Source organism: Mauremys mutica, chromosome 13 (genome assembly GCF_020497125.1).
Source record: "Mauremys mutica isolate MM-2020 ecotype Southern chromosome 13, ASM2049712v1, whole genome shotgun sequence".
NCBI lineage: Eukaryota > Metazoa > Chordata > Testudines > Geoemydidae > Mauremys > Mauremys mutica.
This window is the reverse complement of record NC_059084.1, coordinates 43,724,173-43,748,771: the sequence shown is the minus strand read 5'-3', so window position 1 is coordinate 43,748,771 and position 24,599 is coordinate 43,724,173. Positions and strand designations below refer to the sequence as shown.

Sequence of the window (24,599 nt, the reverse complement as noted above, 5' to 3'; positions counted from 1 at the left end):
ATTTCGTGACCCCTAGTTCTTGTATTATGGGAATAAGTAAATAACTTTTCCTTATCCACTTTCTCAACATCACTCATGATTTTATATACCTCTATCATATCCCCCCTTAGTCTCCTCTTTTCCAAGCTGAAGAGTAATAGCCTCTTTAATCTTTCCTCGTATGGGACCCTCTCCAAACCCCTAAACATTTTAGTTGCCCTTTTCTGAATCTTTTCTAGTGCTAGAATATCTTTTTTGAGATGAGGAGACCACATCTGTACACAGTATTCGAGATGTGGGTGTACCATGGATTTATATAAGGGCAATAATATATTCTCCGTCTTATTCTCTATCTCCTTTTTAATGATTCCTAACATCCTGTTTGCTTTTTTGACCGCCTCTGCACACTGCGTGGACATCTTCAGAGAACTATCCACGATGACTCCAAGATCTTTTTCCTGACTCGTTGTAGCTAAATTAGCTCCCATCATATTGTATGTATAGTTGGGGTTATTTTTTCCAATGTGCATTACTTTACATTTATCCACATTAAATTTCATTTGCCATTTTGTTGCCCAGTCACTTAGTTTTGTGAGATCTTTTTGATGTTCTTCACAATCTGCTTTGGTCTTAACTATCTTGAGTAGTTTAGTATCATCTGCAAACTTTGCTACCTCACTGTTTACCCCTTTCTCCAGATCATTTATGAATATATTGAATAGGATTGGTCCTAGGACTGACCCTTGGGGAACACCACTAGTTACCCCTCTCCATTCTGAGAATTTACCATTAATTCCTACCCTTTGTTCCCTGTCTTTTAACCGGTTCTCAATCCATGAAAGGACCTTCCCTTTTATCCCATGACAGCTTAATTTACATAAGAGCCTTTGGTGAGGGACCTTGTCAAAGGCTTTCTGGAAATCTAAGTACACTATGTCCACTGGATCCCCCTTCTCCACATGTTTGTTGACTCCTTCAAAGAACTCTTATAGATTAGTAAGACACGATTTCCCTTTACAGAAACCATGTTGACTATTGCTCAACAGTTTATGTTTTTCTATGTGTCTGACAATTTTATTTTTAACTATTGTTTTGACTAATTTGCCCAGTACCGACGTTAGACTTACCGGTCTGCAATTGCTGGGATCACCTCTAGAACCCTTTTTAAATATTGGCATTACATTAGCTAACTTCTAGTCATTGGGTACCGAAACCGATTTAAAGGACAGGTTACAAACCTTAGTTAATAGTTCCGCAACTTCACATTTGAGTTCTTTCAGAACTCTTGGGTGAATGCCATCTGGTCCCGGTGACTTGTTAATGTTGAGTTTATCAATTAATTCCAAAACCTCCTCTAGTGACACTTCAATCTGTTACAGTTCCTCAGATTTGTCACCTACAAAAGCCAGCTCAGGTTTGGGAATCTCCCTAACATCCTCAGCTGTGAAGACTGAAGCAAAGAATCCATTTAGTTTCTCCGCAATGACTTTATCGTCTTTAAGTGCTCCTTTTGTATTTCTATCGTCAAGGGGCCCCACTGATTGTTTAGCAGGCTTCCTGCTTCTGATGTACTTAAAAAACATTTTGTTATTTCCTATGGAGTTTTTGGCTAGCTGTTCTTCAAACTCTTCTTTGGCTTTTCTTATTACACTCTTGCACTTAAGTTGGCAGTGTCTGTGCTCCTTTCTATTTGCCTCTTAACATCCTTTGCTAGCTGCAACTCCAAGTGTGATTTGGCCTTCCTGATTTCACTCCTGCATGCCTGAGCAATATTTTGATACTCCTCCCTGGTCATTTGTCCAATCTTCCACTTCTTGTAATCTTCTTTTTTGTGTTTAAGATCAGCAAGAATTTCACTGTTAAGCCAAGCTGGTCACCTGCCATATTTTCTATTCTTTCTATACATATGGCTCTGACTAGTGGGGATTGAGGAAAACACCGGGCAGATCTTTAATAGAATCATAGAAAATTAGGTTTGGAAGAGAGTGCAGGAGGTCATCTGGTCCAACTTCCTGCTCAAAGCAAGAACAAGCCCAACTAAATCATCCCAGTGAGGGCTTTGACAAGCCGGGCCTTAAAAACCTCTAAGGATGGAGATTCCACCACCTCCCTAGGTAACCCATTTCAGTGCTTCACCACCCTCCTAGTGAAATAGTGTTTCCTAATTTCCAACCTAGACCTCCCCCACTGCAACTTGAGACCATTGCTGCTTGTTCAGTCATCTGCCACCACTGAGAACAGCCTAGCTCCATCCTCTTGGGAACCCCCATTCAGGTAGTTGAAGGCTGCTATCAAATCCCTCCTCACTCTTCTCTTGTGCAGCCGAAATAAGTTCCCTCACCCTCTCTTTGTAAGTCATGTGCCCCCAGGGGTGGCTCTATGTTTTTTGCTGCCCCAAGCACGGCAGTCAGGCGGCCTTCAGCGGCCGGTCCGCTGGTCACGCGGATTCTGCGGCGTTTCTACGGGTGATCTGCCGGTCAAGCGCCTTCAACGTCCCCGCTGCTGAATTGCTGACAAAGCCACGGGACCGGCGGACCTCCCGCAGGCATGCCGCTGAAGGCGGCCTGACTGCCGTCCTCACAACGACTGGTGCGCCGCCCCCCGCAGCTTGCCATCCCAGGCATGTGTTTGCTGCACTGGTGCCTGGAGCCACCCCTGTGTGCCCCAGCCCCCTAATAATTTCCATTGCCCTCCGCTGGACTCTCTCCAATTTGTCCAGATCCTTTCCGTAGTGGGGGACCCAAAACTGGATGCAATATTCCTGATGGGGCCTCACCGGTGTCGAATAGAGGGAAATAATCACTTGTCTCTATCTCCTGCCAATGATCCTCCTATTGCACCCCAATATGCCATTAGCCTCATCAGATTAACCTCATCAGATTTCTTATGGTCCAATCCTCCAATTTGTCTAGGTCAGTCTGGATTCTATCCCTACCCTCCAGCGTATCTACCTTCCCTCCCCCCAGCTTAGTGTCATCCATGAACTTGCTGAGGGTGAAATCCATCCCATCATCCAGATCATTAATGAAGATGTTGAACAAAAACAACCACAGAATGGATCCCTGGGACATTCTGCTTAATACCGGCTGCCAACTAGACATCGAGCCGTTGATCACTACCTGTTGAGCCCAACCATATAGCCAGCTTTCTATTCCCTTTATAGTCAATTCATCCAATCTATACTTTTTTAACTTGCTGGCAAGAATATAACAGAAATGAAAATATTAATGTGGATGCTTGAAGTCACAAGGATGGACCATGCTTGGAAGTGCAAAGGTGGTACCGATTATCGAAAGGCTGCGGGAATCCCGGCTTAGATGCAGGGGCAGCTCCAGGCCCCAGCACGCCAAGCGTGTGCTTGGGGCAGCAAGCCGTGGGGGGCGCTCTGCTGGTGCCGCGAGGGCGGCAGGCAGGCTGCCCTTGGCGGCTTGCCTGCGGAGAGTCTGCTGGTCCCACGGCTTCAGTGGACCCTCCACAGGGACACCTGCGGGAGGTCCGCCGAAGCCGTGGGACCAGCGGACCCTCCGCAGGCAAGCTTGGGGCGGCAAAATCCCTAGAGCCACTCCTGCTTAGATGATTTGGCCGTATGAAGAGAAGATTGGAAGAATATGTAGGATAAAATAGAGTGTCAAATTTAGAAGTGGAGGGCAAGACCCAAAACTAGATGGATAAATGTTATAGAAAAGGATCTGATTAGCTGAGTTTCCAAGGAGCTGGGACAAGACAGACAGGAATGGAGAAGAAGAACTCAAAGATCCAAGCCCATATAGATGAAACTAAGACTAGAATTATAGAATCATAGAATATCATGGTTGGAAGGGACCTCAGGAGGTCATCTAGTCCAACCCCCTGCTCAAACAGGACCAAACGCCAACTAAATCATATTGTCTTAGTTAGAAGATGCATATTGTCTTAATTAAATGTAGCCTTTCCTTGCCAGTTTAAGCATGTTTCACTTAACCTAGGAACACCTGCAAGCAGTGGGGCTAGATGAGACAGGTTGCCCCCTGCAACTATGGCCTGTCAGCCAGTCTGGCATGCCAGCCAATTCCTCACTCCCCCCTTATTCACAGATGTACAGATTTTAAGACAAGAAGGGACCATTGTGATAATCTGTCCTGCTGCATAACATAGGTCTTGGGACTTCCCTGAATCAATGTCTGTTTGAACTGGAGGAGACCTTTTAAAGAAATATCCAATCTTGATTTAAAAGTTGTCAATGATGGAGAAGCCACCCCAGCCCTAGGTCAGCTGTACCAATGGATAATTACCTTTGCAGTTAAAATTTACACCTTTTTCCAGACTGAATTTGTCTAGTTTTAACCTTTAGTCATTGGATTTTGTAACACTTTGGTCTTCTAGATAATTCCTTGAGCAGATCTGCTAGACTACCAGCTAAATTTCTGTTCCTTATGGAGGTCCTTATAGACTGAGTCACCCTTATAGATTGAGTCACCCTTTCACCTTCTCTCTGTTAAGCTAAATCAATTGCGCTCCTGCAGTCTTGCACTCTACCGGCTTGTCGACACAACGGGAACTACCGAGGCACAGCTGTGGCACCGTAGCTATGCCGTGCTGACCCTGTAGTGTAGATGCAGCTTCCTGCAATGGGAAGAACTTTTCCACCCCGAGCAATGTATCTATGTCAACCTAAACTGTAAGTAAAAGTCAGGCCCAAGGCAGGTTTTCTAAACTTTAATCATTCTCTTGACTCCCTCTGAACCTGCTCCAAGTTCTCGGCATCCTTCTTGAATTGTGGACACCAAAACTGGACAATTAGCAGTTGCAGCCGTGTCAAATACAGATTATATTCTCCCTTCTCCCACTTGAGATTCTCCTGCTTATACAACCGAGGATCAGATCAACTCTTTGGCCGTCCTTTTATCCACTACAAAACTCAAAACTCCTGCCAGCCGATCCCATGTAGATTTGGAGAATGGCCCCTTGCCCCTCCCGACTGGTTGCTTGACATTGGCTTGAAAGAGGAGCCAGGTAGCCTTCCAGTGTAGGCTCATATACTACACTCCTCCCATACCCTGTAATACTTTAGCTCTATCCTTTATCTTTTCTCATTGTACTAAAAGCCCCATCTGGTTGTGGGAAATGAAACACACAGTGTCTTTGTTCACTGTTTACACATATTAGTAAGGATCTCTTTGTTCACCTATATTAGTATAAGAGTATCAAAAAAGTCAAATCCAAAATTCTATCTCAGGCTGACAAACAAGCCTATATACTAACACAATGTAGTAGCAATCTGGGATTGGATGCTCACCTCTAATCACAGGATAGCTCAAACTTGACTCAATGAGCTATTATTTCTCAGGGTTTCATGTCCATCACTCTGGTTCCATGGCCAAGATTCTTGTCAAACCTCGTTCTTCAGGAACTTGATTTTCTCAGTAAAGAGACCTGCATCTCTCTGAAGGAACAAGTATATTTGGAAATATACTTCTTCTTCTCTATTTACAAAGAACAGTTTTGTGTTATCTGGTGATGCCTTCACACGTTTTTAATAAGACTCCCCCCACATAACCTAGTCCCCTGTTGATTAATTTTAGGCTTCCAAAGCGCTGTTGCTAACAATGCCCAGTGTGATTTATTTAAGTGATATTTGTTTATTTAAGTCAAATGATCCCAATGGTAAAACATTTCAGATAATGATGAAATGCTAGTTTACATTTTTTGGAAGACCCTTGTCCCAGGTGATGGGCTGTTACAGTGCACTATCCCTTTATTAATGTTCAATAACTCTTTTTCCTACCCTTGGCTCCCTTCTGCCACCTGGTGGTCAATGAGCCATATAACAGCCCAGTTCCCATCCCTAACATGTTGTTATCCAGCGGAAATGCATAGCATGGAGGTCCATGTCTTTCCTGGCCACTTACACTGATGCTCTCTAGTTTTTGGTGTAAAGCTTTACTTCTCTTGTTACTTTCCTCTGATGGCCATTTGACATCCTTTTGTAACTTCCTTTTTCTTGCCTCCTCCTGTATTAGCAAACAGTGGACATTCAACTATCCGTCCAGATGTAGCCACGGCCCAAGAACCTAAATGTGCTGGAGACTACCCAGAACTTCCTATCCGGCAGGTAATGGATAATATACTCCAACAAGGCCTGAAATCAGAAGAACCACTATGGAGCACACGTGACCAACTCACGTCTCTGGATCCGGTCAGGGAATGGCAAAGTGTCTGGACCTCATCTACCCTTCCAAAGAAGCATATAATTACTGACCCAACAAGCTGCTCTCCTGGTTTCAACCTGCCACACGGACTTTGGACAACATTGACCTGCGTCTGAACAAGCCATAGAAGATGTGGCTACTTGATGCACAAGTGGGAAATCAAAGACACACCTATGAGCAACTGCAGTGAGACCCTCCAAACCATTGACTGTACCATAACATAGTGCCCCAAATACAGATTCCTGGGTGAATTGGGTGATCTCCACAACCTCATGGAGAAAGTCTTGAAATGGCTTCTGGACCACCACCTCCATCTGTAGAATGTTGCTTTGCAGATGCCATACATTTGTGCGAGGGAGACCTCTCTTGCAACTCCCTCTTGATTGTCAGTTGGCAGTGTAGCTTCATCTTTCTTGGCCTTCCATTTCAGCTGCTATCCACTGGCCAGTGAGTACATCACTGCCACACCTTTCCCAATCCTGGCACACGTCTGCCCACTAGTGGTCTTAAAGAGCACATCTGCACCTTTCTCATGTCTTCTCTTCTGCTGGGTATGCTCTATTCTGAATGATAGCCACTGGGAACCAAATCACACAACGGCACGATTACAGCAATAGTGAGTATCACAGCTGGTACAACAGCAATTGCTCTTGGTCGTTGAGCAGTGGGGTTCCCCTCAATCCAATGCATTTCCGTGAATGTGGGGTCTGTTTCCAAGGGCACTGGCTAAATGTAGGCTACTCTGAGTGCCCCTCCAGTGGGCAGACAGACTGAGATAGTTAATTGGATCTAAGGGAGTTAGTGCCCAAACTCCCATAGGCCCGTAGGATAATCCCATTCCCAATGTTCAGGCCCTACAATTCTTCTCACTAGTGGCCAGTTTCTCTGCCCTGGCCATACCCTGATATGTCCCAGTGACTGAGGCAGCGCTGCTGTGTTTGGCATCACAGGAGTTCTGTGTGTTGGGAGGTGGTAGCCACTTCCGCTAGCCACACCTTGCCTCACTCCAGAGGAGAGGCCTGCATGGAGCAGTAGAGCTGTGCACAGCACCCGGGAAGGACTGGAGACCGTGCACTGAGAACTAACCCTCACCAGCTTTGCACTTGTGGCAACCATTTTTAGGGATATTCATTGAACCAGCTTCCTCCCTTTGAATTGCTCTGTGCAGCTGGCATCAGCAAAGTGGCTTGTGCCCAGCAGCATCACCTGCTGAGTCTCTTCTCGGTGACCATTTGACATGCCCAGCCACAGGAACAGCTTCGGTTCTATGTGTGCACCCCTGGTAGTGTCCCAGCAAAACCCCAGCTGGGTCTGGACTGTCTCCATTGACCTGTGATCTGAGTCTGGATCTTTGTGTTTGCCCAACCGCCCCACAACACTGGGCCCAGTAAGTTTTCTTCTCTTGCCTTGCCTGAGATGGTTACAGCTGGGCTTAGCAATAACGATGCTGCTGGTGAAGTGTGCAGGCTGGCTGTTTGCATCTGCCATCTGTGAATGCAATGAAGGGTCATGATTTGGTGGGGGTATGTGGCATAGATGGTGAAAGGCTCAGGTTCAGGTGTGGGAGATTTCTCCTGCTTATGTCCCTACATGAGGTCCAAACATGTTTGTGTCTATTAAACATGGCTTTTGTCTTCCCTAAACAATTTTTGGTGGACAATTTTGGTCAACATTTTACTTTCTTCTCTTTTTTCACTGAATTAATGATGATTTTTGTCTGCTGTTCTCAAAAATCTGTTTTTTTCTTAACCTCTCTTTCCCCATTCCTCCCTTCTTTTCCAATTAAAAATAAAAGGAAACAAGAAAAATCTAATTTTGTTTATTTGAAAAACTGAACAAATTCCATGAAAAATATCCCAAATTGATAATTTCATTTGAAAATTTTTCATGTAAAATCCATAACAATTTTTATTAGACTCAACTGTAGCCATTTGAAGATCTCTTCATGGTCATTTTTTTGCCAGCTATTTTTCTCACCCGGGAATTCTGTTATTTTTTTTTAATCTTTCCCTTTTCCACTTAAAAAAAAACAGAAAGGAAACAAGAAAAATCCATTGTTGTTTCACTGAAAAATTGAAAAAAAAAAGTCCATGAAAAATATCCCACATATATCATTTCACTGGAATTTTTTCACGGAATACTTTCAAAAGCCATACAACATAAGATTTGCATGTCCACGGTTAATGAAAATACAGCCCGTTGTGTTAATCACTTTTATTTAATATTAGGAATCTGCTAACATAGAGAAATATTAAAATATGACTGGTAAAATGCACAGAAATTATCCTTTGCTATTAAGCATCCCTGACTTAGCACCTATGCCTTTATAACAGCTTGGTTTGAAACATTAGAATTTAACAACTTTCTCTACCACTATCTGAATTTACCACCACTACCAAGAAAAAAAAATTAGACTGTAAATATAAGGCTCAAAACTTAAACAGTTTGAAAAATAGTAAAGAATGTCTGGTGAAAGTTTTGGAATAAGTTTCATTTTGCAGCTTTCAGAAAGAAGGGATTTTTCATGTATTTGAAACATTTTGGACTTTTTTTAACATTTGGTGTTTTGTCACTGTTTTTTGTTTGTTTCTCCACCTTGTTCCCCTCTTATTCCCCCTGCTTCCTCATCCCTTAATTCGTTTTTTTTCATGTTACCACTGGAAATTAGGGAAAAAGAGGTGAAAATGGGGGAGTGGAAGGCAAACAAAAAGCAAACACTGATATAAAAAAAGCCCAAACTTGAAAACATACACACTTTAGTTTTGGGGGTGCCATGAAAATATTGGAAAAACAATAAATTATAAAATTTCTGTTTCAAAAAGAAAATTTTCCATGTTGTGTGGGGGGTAGGCATTCGATATCTGCTCTGCCAAAAAGAGAACGCATATCAGAAATTCTCAGTGTGTCATCACTTTAGTAACTCATCTTTCATTTGACCTAAGATAGAGATGACATAAAGTGAAATCCAGCCCCACTGAAGCCAAGGGGGGTATTTACCATTGACATCAATAAGGCTAAGATTTCATTTCATGGACTTTGTGCCTATAACTCAGTAAATCAGCTCAGGTCATCTTGGTTTGTTTTCAGCCTAAAAGAACTGGCTAGGGATGTCTGAGTTCTTGAGAAAGCAACACATTTATGGATCACTCTGCTCAGGGCCTCCTTGACCTCCTTGTTTCTCAGGCTGTAGATGAGGGGATTGATCAGCGGGGTCAGGACAGAATAGAAGACAGAGAACACTTTGTTCAGGTCTCTTAACGTGTCAGATTTCGGTAGCATGTAGACAATAATGATAGTCCCATAGAACGTCGTCACCACGATGAGGTGCGAGGAGCAGGTGGAAAAGGCCTTTTGTCTGCCGCCGGTGGAAGGGATTCTCAGGATGGTAACAATGATATAAACATAAGACAGCAGGGTTAACAGAAACGGGAAGAGCGTGCAAAGAGATGCCAGGAGCAAATCCAACACCAAGATCAGGTTGGTGTCACTGCAGGCCAGTTTTATTACTGGGGTGAAGTCACAGAAGAAATGGTCAATTTCATTGGGGCCACAGAAGGTTAGTTGTGACATCAAGCATGATATGATGAGAGTGGCCAGACAGCCGCTTAGCCAAGATCCAGCTGCGAGCTGGAGGCAGACCCTGCCGTTCATAAAGGCTGTGTAGCGCAGGGGTTTACATATTGCTAAATACCTGTCATAAGACATCGCGGTCAAGAGACAACATTCTGTAGCTGCCAGTGAAGCAAAAAAATAAAATTGTGCTATACACCTAGGGACAGAAATGGTTCTGTCCCTAGTCAAGAGACTGGCCAGCATCTTGGGCAGGATGGTGGAGGTGTAGCAGGTCTCCAAGCAGGACAAGTTCCCCAGGAAGAAGTACATGGGGGTGTGAAGGTGCTGATCAGCCACAACTAGCGCAACGATGAGGACGTTCCCAGCCATGGTCACAACATAGATCACTAGGAACAAAGGGAAGAGAAGGATCTGTAGTTCAGGGACCTTCCCGAATCCCAGGAGGACGAACTCCGTGATGGGCGTTTTATTTCTCCAGCCTGCGTCTGCCATGGGGTGAATGCAGAGACAATTAAAAAAACCCTGCAGTATAATCACAAGAACAAAGTTAAAACAGGACTCAAGCATCGGCAATTAATCTCATAAATGTTCAAAAACTCGTCTACCCCTCATCGTTACCAGTCCATCTTTTGAATCCAAATCACAGAGGCAAATACTGGCTATCTCAAGTCTAGAAACCAAACCTTTATTACCACCCCTATCTTATCAGATCATGAATCAATGTAACGGCAGCCAAATTCTCTGGTGGCCCAAGTACAGACCTGGCAGCTTACACCATTTATTGATCATATCCCATTTATTCTGCCATACTGGAGAAGGGCAATAATAGTTCAAGCCTGAATATCCACCTCTCTCAGTGAGTGGAATGTGATGGGCTAGGGAAAGAACAAAACCAATGAATATTAAATGGTAAGGACAAGTTTTTTTAAAGTATTTAGGCTCCTTACACCTATTAAAATCCATAGACATTAGGTGTCTGAATACCTGTAAAAATCTGATCGTAAGTGACTCTCAACCTGAAGTTACAGCAGAGGTACCCCTCTGCTATAATACCCAATAAGATGAAGATTTTCAAAAGACCCTAAGGGAGTTGGGTGCCAAGTTTCACATGACTATTAAGGGAATTTGAGCTCCTAACTCACTTAGGCACCTTTGATAGCTCATCTTAAAAATTTTGGATGAACTTTTCTTTGTAATCTAGTGGATTTAGACCATTTCTTCCTTGGAAATGAATGGAAATTAATATCTGCCTATAGCTTCTTGGTCAATATGTCACTGTTCTTTCTGGAAAGAGTTAATTCCATCCATACTCTCACTAGAGATCATCTTAACATAGAATCATAGGACTGGAAAGGACCTCAAGAGGTCATCTAGCCCAGTCCCCTGCATTTATGGCAGGACTAAATATTACCTACATAAGAATGGCAATACTGGGTCAGACCAAAGAGCCATCTAGCCCAGTATCCTGTCTTTCAACAGCAACCAAAGACAGATGACCAAGAAGGAATGAACAGAACAAGTGATCATGAAGTGATTCATGCCCTGTCGCTCATTCCCAGCGTCTGGCAAACAGAGGCTAATAGCCATAAACAGAGCCAAAAATCTAGACCATCCATGGCAAGTGTTTGTCTAACCTGCTCTTAAAAATCTCTAATGATGGAGATTCCACAACCTCCCTGGCAATTTATTCCAGTGTTTAACCACCCTGACAGGAAGTTTTTCATAATGTCCAACCTAAACTACCCTTGCTGCAATTTTAGCCCATTGCTTCTTGGCCGATCCTCAGAGGTTAAGAAGAACAGTTCTTCTCCCTCCTCCTTGTAACAACCTTTTATGTACTTGAAAAATATTATCTTGTCTGTTATCATGACTTATGAGGAGAGGCTGAAGGAACTGGGGTTATTTAGTCTGCAAAAGAGAAGAGTGAGGGGGGATTTGATAGCAGCCTTCAATTACCTGGAGGGGGGTTCCAAAGAGGATGGAGCTCGGTTGTTCTCAGTGGTAGCAGATGACAGAACAAGGAGCAATGGTGTCAAATTGCAGTGGGGGAGGTCTGGGTTGGATATTAGGAACACTATTTCACTGGGAGGGTGATGAAGCACTGGAATGGGTTACCTAGGGAGATGGCGGAATCTCCATCCTTAAAGGTATTTAAGGCTGGGCTTGACAAAGCCCTGGCTGGGATGATTTAGTTGGGATTGGTCCTGCTTTGAGCAGGGGATTGGACTAGATGACCTCCTGAGGTCTCTTCCAACCCTAATATTCTGATTCTATGTCCTCTCTCGGTCTTCTCTTTTCCAGATTACGGAAACCCAATTTTTTCAATCTTCCCTTATAGGTCTTGTTTTCTGGACCTTTAATCATTTTTGTTGCTTTTCTCTGGACATCTTTCCTGAAATGTGGCACCCAGAAGTGGCCACAATACTCCAGATGAGGTCTAATCAGCTCAGAGTAGAGCAGAAGAATTACTTCTCGTGTCTTGCTTACAACACTCCTGCTAATATATCCCAGAATGATGTTTAGGTTTTTTGCAACATGTTAAGAAAGTTTTTGTAATGTCCTAGCTAAAAAATCAGGTGAAGAATGTTTTCCCCACACGATCACAACCATCTTTAGCTTTATTTGAGGGAGAGTTTCTGATGTGTCACCTTTACACTGAAGGAATAAATATGGCTATTCCCCTCCACCTCCAATTTTGGCCATGAGCAAAATTGGGCTCATTTATTACTCTAACTCTAGAGTGTCAGTCACTGTTTCAAAGTCAGCATCAGCTGCTAAGATACAGACATGAAGATGACAATGGGAAGGAGACATACTGCCCCTAACATCACAGCAGCAGAGATAGTACAGGTTTGTTACACTATGGCTTTGATCTAGAAAAAAATGTAAGTTTGAGCTGCACTTCCATCATGTGAAGGGTTTAAATGCTTTGCTAGTGACACTCTTCATTAGAGTTTAAGGCCAGAAGGGACCATTGTGATCATGCAGTCTGACTTCCTGCATAACACAGCCAGAGAACTTCCCCCGAATAATTCCTAGAGCAGAGCTTTCAGAAAAACATCCAATCTTGATTTAAAAATTGTCAGTGATGGAGAATCATCCACAACCCTAGGTAAATTTTCCAATGGTTAATTACTCTCACAGTTATAATGTATGTCTTAATTTCCAGTCTAAATTTGTCTATCTTTAACTTCTAGCCATTGGATCATGTTAGACCTTTCGCTGCTAGATTATAGAGATCATTATCAAATATTTGTTCTCTACATTGCTCCTTAAAGATTGTAATCAAGTCACCTCTTGACTTCTCTTTGTTAAGCTAAATAGAGTAAGCTCTTTTGGTCTCACTATAAATCAGGTTTTCTAATCCTTTAACCATTCTTGTGGCTCTTTGAACTGTCTCCAATTTATCAACATCCTTCTTGAATTGTGGGCACCTTAACTGACACAGGATTCCAGGAGCAGTCGCACCAGTGCCAAATACAGAGCTAAAATAACTTCCCTACTCCTACTCGAGATTCCTTGTTTAATTGATTACATCAGTTTTATGGAAATTGAGTTAAAAACTGACGTAATTAAGTCCTGTATGGACACATCTCTGTTTAAAGCTGTTATTGGTTTGCTTTGCATCTATAAGTACCAACACAAGCTAAACAGATATAAGCCAGGGTTTAAATTGAGTTAAGAGTGTCTGTAGTGCACAGGCTGTCTTGTCAAGGAAAATTGGTTGAGTTTAGTTTGTTGTGAGCTAACACATGCTAGCCAAACCTGACCAAAATGTATTGTTTTTTTCCTGGAGTAGATGCAAGCTAGAACATTTAGCTCAAATATATACCTGCCCCTGGATATTTCCACTACATGCATCCGACGAGGTGGGTATTCACCCACGAAAGCTCATGCTCCAATACGTCTGTTAGTCTATAAGGTGCCACAGGACTCTTTGCTGCTTTTATTTAGCTCAAAGTTACTCTTGTCATATTCTAGCCTAGGCATGGCATGTGTTCAGGAGATAGCGCTAGAGCGTATGTCTGTTAAACCCAGCCACTTTCCCTACTCAATACAAACAGGGGTTTTGCACCAATTTAACTACATTGATTTTAATTCACACATGGCACTAAATCAGTGCAACTTTTGTGGGTAGAACAGACCTTAATGAGTCAGATTTTTAAAGGTATTTAAAATTATTTCAATGGGTAAATGCTTTTGAAAATCCCACTGGGTGCCTATTGTGTTTAAAAATCTGGCCCGGTGTTGTTAGTTCTTTCAGGCTGCAATTTCTTAATGCTTAGTTATTTAGACCTGTGCAGATAACTCAGATCTACTGAGTCAGAATTGCCCAGGCTCTTGCTCTGGTGGAAGTCTTTTCTGAACTCCCTCAGTAAAAGCAAGAACAGCTCAATAAAGCAGAGGGTATTGGAAGATTAAGCTTTTCGCTATCTATTGCATATTGTTTAATGGCAAAATAAGGTGTGACATGGAAATCAAATCAAATCAAATTTAAAAAAAAAAGGAAGACATCTATAATTGTATTCCAGGCTCCACCATGAACTTTTGATCAATATTTTCACTTTAAAGATTGATAATAACATTAACAGGCAGCTGAACTAAAATTGCTAATGTCCCTAAATCTCTTAGTGAGAATGTGTCTCAGTGCAGTGTCAGGGTAGGGATCATGATTACCTTGAAGCCAATATCAGCTGAGGTTTTTATCTCTTGCTGTTCCTCAAAAAGTCGGATTCTGGTAGTAAAGATACTTGTGTATTCCTGACGGGATGAACAGGTGCTGCAATTTTGTGTGAAGGATACTCTATTTACAAAGGGCAGAATGCCTTCCTGTATTTGTACCCTTGACAGGTGATAGTGGTGCCTCCCTTGAGTCTACACCTGAAGGGAACTTGCAATGCTGGAGTCTGGGGAGCTACTGCTCTGTTTCCTGTGCAAACAAGACAAACAATGGCCCTGATGCAATCAGCCTCCCACACTTAGAGAACACCTGACATCTGCTGCCTGATGTACATGACGATTGCTTTGTATGAACATGAATCAGGCCTGAAGAATCAGGTGCTCAGGGCTTCACAGTGTAATCAACACATAGAACGTGTGACAAAGTTCCTCCTCTGCCTTGCTGGGTCCTGCGCTTTCTGGCGGATTTGCTCATCTCAGAGGTTCACGGCAGCCCTCTGCTAGAGGCTCAGACCTGCCGTTCACTCAGCTCACCTCATCACTGCCCAGCATGGGGGAAAGGAAGAACAATCTCCACAGTGTCTGTTGTCCCACCTAGTGTGTTGGGGACAGGCCAGATCCCTTTCCAAATTACACCTTCCCTTCTGGTGTTTCTCACAGACCAGTTCAACTCATCCTGTGTCTGATCAGGAGTTGGGGGGATGAGGGGAACCCAGCCTCACTCTCTACACCGGGTTCCAGCCTAGGGCCCCGTGGATAGCAGCTGTCTACAATGTCTCCTGTATCAGTTGCGTGACAGCTACAACTCCCTGGGCTACTTCCCTATGGCCTTCCCCCAGCACCTTCTTTGTCCTCAGTGCAGGATCTTCCTCCTGAAGCCTGATCATGCTTGTACTCCTCAGTCCTCCAGCAGCACCTTCTCACTTCCTGCTCCTTGTGCGCCCTCCTTTAACTGATGGGAGGTCCTTTTTAAACCAGGTGTCCTGATTAGCCTGCCTGCCATAATTGATTCTAGTAAGTTCTAATTGGCTCCAAGTGTCTTAATTAGCTTGCCTGTCGTAATTGATTCTAGCAGGTTCCTGATTGCTCTAGAGCAGCCTCTGCTCTGGTCACTCAGGAAACAGAAAACTATTCATCCAGTGGCCAGTATATTTGCCTTCTACCAGAATCCTGTACCCCACTCGTCTGGGTCTGTCACATAAGTTAAATGTAAGGTCAATTTAATCCAAGGAACACTCTGCAAACAGACTTTCCCAGCATCAGCTCCAGTTCCAGCTTTGTCTCGGTTGTTTACCAGACTTCATGCCTTGCCTGGGACTCTAGACAGAGACATCTAGTGGGGGACAATGAAAAAATATATTTTCCCTATTTTACTTTGATCCCATTGATATTTATTTATTCCTTCATTCAGGTAGCTCATTAGCTTGCAGCACACTTGCAGTGCATTCCTTAGGCCTGGTCTACACTATGAGTTTAGGTCAAATTTAGCAGCGTTAAATCGATTTAACCCTGCGCCCGTCCACACAACGAAGCCATTTACTTTGACATAAAGGGCTCTTAAAATCTATTTCTGTACTCCTCCCCGACGAGGGGAGTAGTGCTGAAATCAATGTTGCTGGTTCAAATTAGGGTTAGTGTAGATGCACTTCGACGGTATAGGCCTCTGGGAGCTATCCTACAGTGCACCATTGTGACCACTCTGGACCGCAATCTGAACTTGGATGCACTGGCCAGGTAGACAGGAAAAGCCCCGCAAACTTTTGAACTTCATTTCCTGTTTGCCCAGCGTGGAGACTTGATCAGTACAGGTAACCATGCAGTCTGAGAATCGAAAAAGAGCACCAGCATGGACTGTACAGGAGGTACTGGATATGATCGTTGTATGGGTAGACAGTTCCGTGCTAGCAGAACTACATCCCAAAAGACAAAATGCTAAAACATTTGAAAAAATCTCCAAGGGCATGATGGAGAGAGGACACAATAGGGACCCACTACAGTGCCGCGTGAAAGTTAAGGAGCTCAGACAAGCGTACCAGAAAACCAAAGAAGCAAATGGATGCTCTGGGGCAGAGCCGCAGACATGCTGCTTCTATGCTGAGCTGAATGCAATTCGCGGGGGGGGACACCACTACCCCACCCCTGACTGTGGATTCCGAGGAGGGGTTACTCTCAGCCATGCCTGAGGATTTTGCGGACGGGGAAGATGATGAGGAGGAGGAGGACGAGCTTGAGGAGAGTACATAGCACACCATTCTTCCCAAAAGCCAGGATCTTTTTCTCACCCTGACTGAAATAACCTCCCAACCCTCCCAAGGCGGTATCCTGGACCATGAAGCCATGGAAGGGACATCTGGTGAGTGTACCTTTGTAAATATAAAACATGGTTTAAAATCAAGCATTTTTTAATGATTAATTTGCCCTGAGGACTTGGGATGCATTCGCGGCCTGTACAGCTACTGGAAAAGTCTGTTAAAATGTCTGGGGATGGAGCAGAAATCCTCCAGGGATGTCTCCATGAAGCTCTCCTGAAGGTACTCCAAAAGCCTTTGCAGAAGGTTTCTGGGCAGTGCAGCTTTATTCCGTTCTCCATGGTAGGACACTTGACCACACCATGCCAGTAGCAAGTAATCTGGTATCATTGCATGACAAAGCCTGGCAGCGTACGATCCCGGTGTTTGCTAGCATTCAAGCAACATCCGTTCTTTATCTCACTGTGTTATCCTCAGGAGAGTGATATCGTTCATGGTAACCTGGTTGAAATACGGGAATTTAATTAAGGGGACATTCAGAGGTGGCCGTTCCTACTGGGCTGTTTGCCTGTGGCTGAAAAGAAATCCTCCCTGCAGTTAGCCAAGTGTGTGTGTGTGAATTGGTGCTAAGCTGTTCACGTTTTGCTAGCAGGGATCTTTCCTGATACCAGTCACATGGTGGGGGGAGGGGTAAAGCAATCATCCCAGAGAACTGGCTGAGGCAGTGGGTTAGTTTGGTTTCTGCTTCTGCACGTTAACAGGAAAGCCGCAGCACTCAACGGGCCTTGCTTAGTATGTGGGAAAGGAGGGCGCTGCTTTTATGAAGGTTGCAGAAGCCAAAAGATTATGGCTTACCATGTCCACATGCAAGCTGAATTCTGTTGCCCGGCCCTGCATCTGTGATCTCTAACACCAAAGCCGCAGGCACTCAATATTAAGATGCAAAATGCGACCTTGTACCGAAATCACATGTGCTATATAATGTGAATAGTGTTGTTCACCGTGAAAGAGTATACCCATTGTTCTGTAAAATGTATCTTTTTAAATACTTCTCTCCCTTTTTTCCCTCCTGCAGCTGCAAATTTTTCAAGCCTCCCTCCTCTGTCTTGAAGGGTGTCTCAGATAAGGCGGCGGAAAAAACGCATGCGCGATGAAATGTTCTCTGAGATCATGCAGTCGATCCGCAATGAAAGAGGTAATCTGAATGAGTGGAAGGGCACAGTATCACAGTACAGGAAAGTGGCCAATGAACATGAGGACAGGAGGGACGCTCGAGATGAGAGGTGGCGGCAGGAAGATCAGAGGATGCATGACGCAACGCTGGTGCTACTGTGGGAACAAACGGACATGCTCTGGTATCTGGTGGAGCTTCAGGAACGGCAGCAGGATCACAGAGTGCCTCTGCAGCCCCTGTTTAACTGCCCTCCCCCCTCTCCAAGTTCCATAGCCTCCCCCCTCACCCAGACACTCAAGAATGTGGTGTGGGGGGGGAGGCTCTGTGTACCCTGCCACTCCACCCCAGTGGACAGCCCAAGCAAAAGGCTGTCATTCAACAAGTTTTGAAGTGGCTTTTTCCTTCCCTCCTCCCTTCCTCCCCCCCAGGTGTCAGTTCTGTCCCTATTTTTATAATCAATTAATAAAGAGTACATAGTTTTTGAATGAGAGTGACTTTATTTCCTTAAAAAGCAAGCTATGATTAAAGGGGGGAGGGTGGGTGGCTTACAGGGAATGAGTCAACCAAGGGGGCGGGTTTTTATCAAGGAGAAACAAACAGAATGGTCACACCGTACCCTGGCCAGTGATGAAACTGGTTTTCAAAGCTTCTCTGTTGCGCAGCACTTCCTGATGTGCTCTTCTAATTGCCCTGGTGTCTGGCTGCATGTAATCAGCGGCCAGGTGATTTGCCTCAACCTCCCACCCTGCCATAAATGTCTCCCCCTTACTCTCACAGAGATTGTGGCGCACACAACAAGCAGCAATAACAATGGGGATATTGGTTTCGCTGAGGTCTGAGCAAGTCAGTAAAGTGCACCAGCGAGCTTTTAAATGTCCAAATGCACATTCTACCACCATTCTGCACTTGCTCAGCCTATAGTTGAACAGCTCATGACTACTGTCCAGGCTGCCTGTGTATGGCTTCATGAACCATGGCATTAAGGGATAGGCTGGGTCCCTAAGGATAACTATAGGCATTTCAACATCCCCAACAGTTATTTTCTGGTCTGGGAAGTAAATCCCTTGCTGCAGCCAATTAAATAGACTAGAGTTCCTTCCTGGCCATCCCTCATTGATGTTGGTGAAACGTCCCTTGTGATCCACCAGGGCTTGCAGCAGCATTGAAAAATACCCCTTGCGGTTTATGTACTGGCTGCCCTGGTGGTCCGGTGCCAAGATAGGGATATGGGTTCCATCTATCGCCCCACCACAGTTAGGGAATCCCATTGCAGCAAAGCCAGCTACTATGACCTGCACATTTCCCAGAGTCACTACCTTTGGTAGAAGCAGCTCAATGATTGCTTTGGCTACTTGCATCATAGCAGCCCCCACAGTAGATTTGCCCACTCCCAATTGATTCCTGACTGACCAGTAGCTGTCTGGTATTGCAAGCTTTCACAGGGCTATAGCAACTCACTTATCAACGGTGAGGGCTGCTCTCATCTTGATATTCTGGAGCTTCAGGACAGGGGAAAGCAAGTTACAAAGTTCCATGAAAGTGCCCTTATGTATGCGAAAGTTTCTCAGTCACTGGGAATCGTCCCACACCTGCAACACTATGCGGTCCCACCAATCTATGCTTGTTTCCGGGCCCAGAATTGGCATTCCACGGCATGAACCTGCCCCATTAACACCATGATCTCCAAAACGCTGAGGCATGTACTTTGAGAGAATTCTGTGTCCATGTCCTCATCACTCTCATCGCCATGCTGCCCTTGCCTCCTTCTCGCCTGGTTTCCCAGGTTCTGGTTCAGCATAGACTGCACGATAACGAGTGAGGTGTTTACAATGTTCATGACTGCTGCATTGAGCTGAGCGGGCTCCATGCTTGCCGTGGTATGGCGTCTGCACAGGTAACCCAGTAAAAAAGGCATGAAACTGTTGGCTGCCATTGCTTTCATGGAGGGAGAGGGGTGCCTGATGACATGTACCCAGAACCACCCATGGCAATGTTTTTTGCCCCATCAACCATTGGGATCTCAACCCAGAATTTGAATGAGCAGGGGAGACTGCAGGAACTATGGGATAGCTATGGGATAGCTACCCACAGTGCAGCACTCCAGAAGTCGACGCTAGCCTATGGATGCACACCGCTGAATTAATGTGCTTAGTGTGGCCGCATGCACTCGACTTTATACAATCTTTGCCAAAAATCAAATTCTGTAAAATCAGAGTAATCCTGTAGTGTAGACATAACCTCAGCTTCAAAGCTCACAAAGACATGGGCATCTGCTACATGAGGCTCCATTTTGAACCAGACACCTGTCAATACAATGAGTCCTTGGGACAGGACCTTGATGGCAGCACAATCTGTAAATCCTTGGACTACTCTTATTCCACAAGCAAAGATAATCAACATTAGCTTTTAGCAGCAGAGAACATGCTTACATGTCATATCTTATGCTGCTAACAGGTCATGCTGATTCTTTTTACGAATTGAAGGCAGATCATCGCATGCACAGACTAATCATTTATTTAAAATATTTTGATGTTGTCTATATAGCCATTGCATTTGGCCATCATGGGATTTTCTCCAGAAACTGGTGATCCAGGAGCTGATATATTTAGCATGACCAGAGCCATCCCATGATTACCTTTAGAAAAATGTTGGTCTAACCTCTGCAGAATAATAAGATTATACCCACATATCAAGATTATACCCATGTATTTTTGACTGTAAAATAAAGCTCTATTATTCCCTCCCCTTTTAAGAGAAGTTTTTATTGCAATGGCCTCAAACCTTTTAATAAGTTTCCATTTCAGCCTACCTCCCAACGTTTGGTCCGTGGAACCCAGAGGTCTATAGACTATGTCTGAGGGGTCTATGAAAGGTTATAGTTACCATAGAACAGCAGTTTTCAATCTGTGGTCTGCGGCTCCCCAGAGGTCTATGTCTAAGATTTCCAAAGGGGTCCGCACCTCCATTCAAAAATGTTTAGGGGTCTGCAATTGAAAAAGGCTGAAAACTGCTATATTAAAGTAATAGTCAGGGACCCCAGTCATGGACCAGCAACCCCCATGGTGCTACGCACTGTACATAAACAGAACAAAATGATGGCCTCTGCATCAGAGAGCTTCCAGTCTAAGCAATGAGTTATGAGATTGGACTTATTTTCTGAGCGTACTTCTCCATCTGCATCCTGCAAACCGAGTGGTTAGATCAGCCACGGTGGCTGTCACTTCACATTGCCTTTCATCAGACTACTGGGATGCTTCTCCCGGTTTGTGACAGAACATAAATGTATTGAAAGTATTATCTCTTAGGTATGTTCATCAACCCAACCTACATTTATTACCTAAAATAAAGATACCCTGTGTGGTTAAGATTGTCACAGTTCCGCTGCACCTGCATTCCCCCGTCCAAGAAAGGACATCTATTCTAGGCTCCCAGCTCCTCAGCCATCCCCTCTCTTGGGTGGGGGTTTGTGTCTCTCTCCCGTCTGACTGGGGTATTTCCAGGCTGCACAGACCCTGGCTATATTGTGATATCTCCAGCAAAAGACAACCTGTCTAAGCAGGCCTGCTTCGTTTCTCTCCTCAGAGACGGTACACGGTGTAGTTGCCCACAGATGTTACCACACATCTCTTCCTAAGGAAGCCCTTTTATTCTTAAGGTGAAAGCATTACAGAGAAAACACATTAAGGACTGCCGAAGAACCTACACCAATGCTAATCAGCAGAGATCACCCCAACTCCAACAAGGCTCCTGTTGGTGGCAAGTCCCTCAAAGCCCATACAGGGCTGTGCCCTGTCATCACATGTTCCTCACAGCTTCAGCTCCAAACAGGCCCTCAGTCTTAAGGGGCCTCAGTGGGCTAAAGTCCTACCAATTCTTCTCTAAGGATTGGGTCCCCTTGGAGCAGAGGTCCTGCCCAGGTGCTGGGTCAGGAAAGTGGCCTAAACTCAGGCTGTTTAGTTAAAAGTCCTTTCTTGGTCTGGTGGTCCCTGGAGTACCCAGTTTGACCAGCCTGTGTGGTAGCTCTATGGAGGTGTTACAGCCTGAGAAAATTTGCCTAATCATTTTTCTGCCCCCGCCCCCCCACGCCTGGCCACACACCCACCCACCATTGTTCTTAGTTCCTGGAGTGTCTGTGGTCATCCTCTCCCAAGGAATTACATAGAGTCTCTCAATAGTACACACACATTTGATTTTTAACACAGTGAACTGTTTAAATACTTATACTTAATTCAAAAAGGTTTGTCCAGGTTATCATTGTATCCGTCACAATGGTCTTTTAGCACCAGAACTTCCCCACGTTGCCCCTTCTTATATCAAGGGGGTGTATTTACACCCAATCACAGCAAAATCCCATATTTAGGCACCACTGTGATCCTTAAAACTCCTGCTTGGCTGACACCGAGCCCTGTAGATGCCTAAACTCCATGGGTGCTGAAATTTCCACCTTAAGAGTTTCCTGTTGCTCTGTTTCTGCCTATGGGCATGTGTGTTCCTGCTTCACTCTAGATGGCCAGGTGCCTGTCTACCACCTAAAGCACAGGATGATCCTCAAACCAGGGAAAGATATTGGTCTCTCCGCCTACCTCGTGTGTGGGGCCTGATCAGGTACACATGTTCTGAGCATGTTTAATGGCCCATAAAACAGCACGGAGCTGGAGGGTGGGGAATAGAGTGGAGAAGACCAACCTAGACTATAATTTCCTAGGCACAGTGACTATCTTTTTCTTATGTTAGTACATAGGGTTACTAGGATTCTACTGTCATAATAAAATAATAACCATAATAATTTACAGATTCATAGATTCCAAGCCCAGAAGAGACCATTGTGATCATCCAGTCTGACCTCCTGTATATCACAGGCTAGAAAACGACCCCAAAATAAATTCTAGAGAAGACCTTTTAGCAAAGCATCCAATCTTGGCTTAAAAATTGCCTGTGATGGAGACTCTACCAAGACCATTGGCAAATAGTTCCAATTATTAATTACTCTCACTGTTAAAAATTAATATCCTCTTTCCAGTCTGAATTTGTTTACCTTCAACTTCCAGCCTTTAGATTCCAAAATGAAACATTGCTCACATAACACTGTGGATATGGTCTTACTAGGATCCACTTTTTCTTATCTTCCATACTTTGGAGCAATTGTTGATGCTGGCATCATCATTGCCATTATTGGGCATCTAAGCTAAAACCCGATAGAAATGCATGGGGAAATTTACCCATTAAAGAGCTATCATTGAATGTAGGACTTTTCAAAGCAGCCTAAGCCAGTTCGGTGCTCAACTTCTATTGAATTTCATTTATCTTTGGTTCCCTGCCCTAGGCTCTCTGCAAAATCAGAAAGGCAGAATCCGCTTCATGTCTGGATGGTTTTTCTTCCTAACCACAACTAATGGAAACAATTTTAAAAATTAACACAGCGATAAGGGAAAACAAGATGGCAACTTGGAAGAAGTAATGGCATACTATACTGATGCAAATATCCAGCTGAAATCCTGTTTATATAAACGTGTAGGGGAAGGAATACAAGAAGACCACAGTGGAGTTTCTTTTACAACAAATTAATCTGAGAAAGAGGATAATAACATTGACTTTGTTTGTGAAATGCTTTGAGATTTGCTGATGAACATTCCTGAATAAGACTTAGGTATTATGATTATGATTAGTAGTAGTAGTAGTAATGATCAATCAATGTTGCTTTGCCACTTAGCAGCTTTGCATATATTAACTGAGTAGCAATTTCCACTGAACTGAAAACATTTCAGTAGTCCTTTCAATTGGGACATAAGCTTGGGTAGGAATTCAATTCTCAATAGAGAGGGAAGTGTGACATTCTATACCTTGGGGGAGCATACTGTAACCCCCATATTCCTCATTTTCATATAATCATGATCTCACATATAAAGCATGTCTTGTAAGATATCAGGGGAAAGGTTATGATCTGATTAAAGTCATTTCTGTATCCATATATGTGTATTATTAATACATATGAAATTATGAGAATTGCGTTGTATGATGGTCACTAAAACATGCTGTAAGTTGGGGAATCAGCCAGATATTAGCTCCCCAGAGGCAACAGCAAGGAAAGTAACCAACAAAACATCAACAGCCATAGTCCAACAAGGGAGCTACAATGCAATGACTCATCTGCATGAGGCCACACCAGGGGAATTGCTCAACCTTGCTTGGAGAGATTCAGCAATGCCCCCCAGACATGCCTGGACTTGTGCTCCCCAAACACATGAACTGAGGGTATAAAACAGACAGAGTGCACACATACGGGGCCCTTCTCCTGCCCTCACCTTTGATGGAAGCAACTAAGACACTGAGAAGAAGACAAGACTCCAACAGAGGACATTGTCCCAGATTTAAGGAACAAACCTGCATATTAAAGACTGCAATATCCAGTGGGGTGAGAAAAACTGCTTAATATAGTTGCTGCCCAGTCTAATAGGGCTGAGAGTTTAGACTGCGTGCTTATATTTTATTTCTTTTGGTAACTAACTCTGTCTTTTTGCCTATCACTTAATATCACTTAAAATCTATCATTGTAGTTAATACACTTGTTTATTTATTCTATCTGAAGCAGTGTGCTTGGTTTGAAGTGTGTCAGAGGCTCCCCTTGGGATAACAAGCCTATTACATATCAATGTCTTTGTTAAATTGACAAACTCATACAAGGTTGCAGCATCCAATGGGCATAACTGGACACTGCAAGATGGAGATTCCTAATGGTTGTGTCTGGGACCGGAAATA

General features: G+C 44.0%; 1 protein-coding gene across 1 annotated transcript; it reads right to left on the bottom strand.

Moving 5' to 3' along the window:
* Positions 1 to 9,224: 9,224 nt before the first annotated feature.
* Positions 9,225 to 10,211, bottom strand: LOC123347436 (olfactory receptor 6N1-like). Its single transcript, XM_044984854.1, has one exon. The coding sequence runs from the start codon at positions 10,107 to 10,109 to the stop codon at positions 9,225 to 9,227; it is 885 nt and encodes a 294-aa protein (XP_044840789.1). The 5' UTR covers positions 10,110 to 10,211.
* Between the last annotated feature and the right edge of the window lie 14,388 nt (positions 10,212 to 24,599).

Excerpts from the sequence above, each read along its gene's own strand:
- LOC123347436 (XM_044984854.1), bottom strand. The coding sequence starts at position 10,109 with ATGGCTGGGAACGTCCTCATCGTTGCGCTAGTTGTGGCTGATCAGCAC.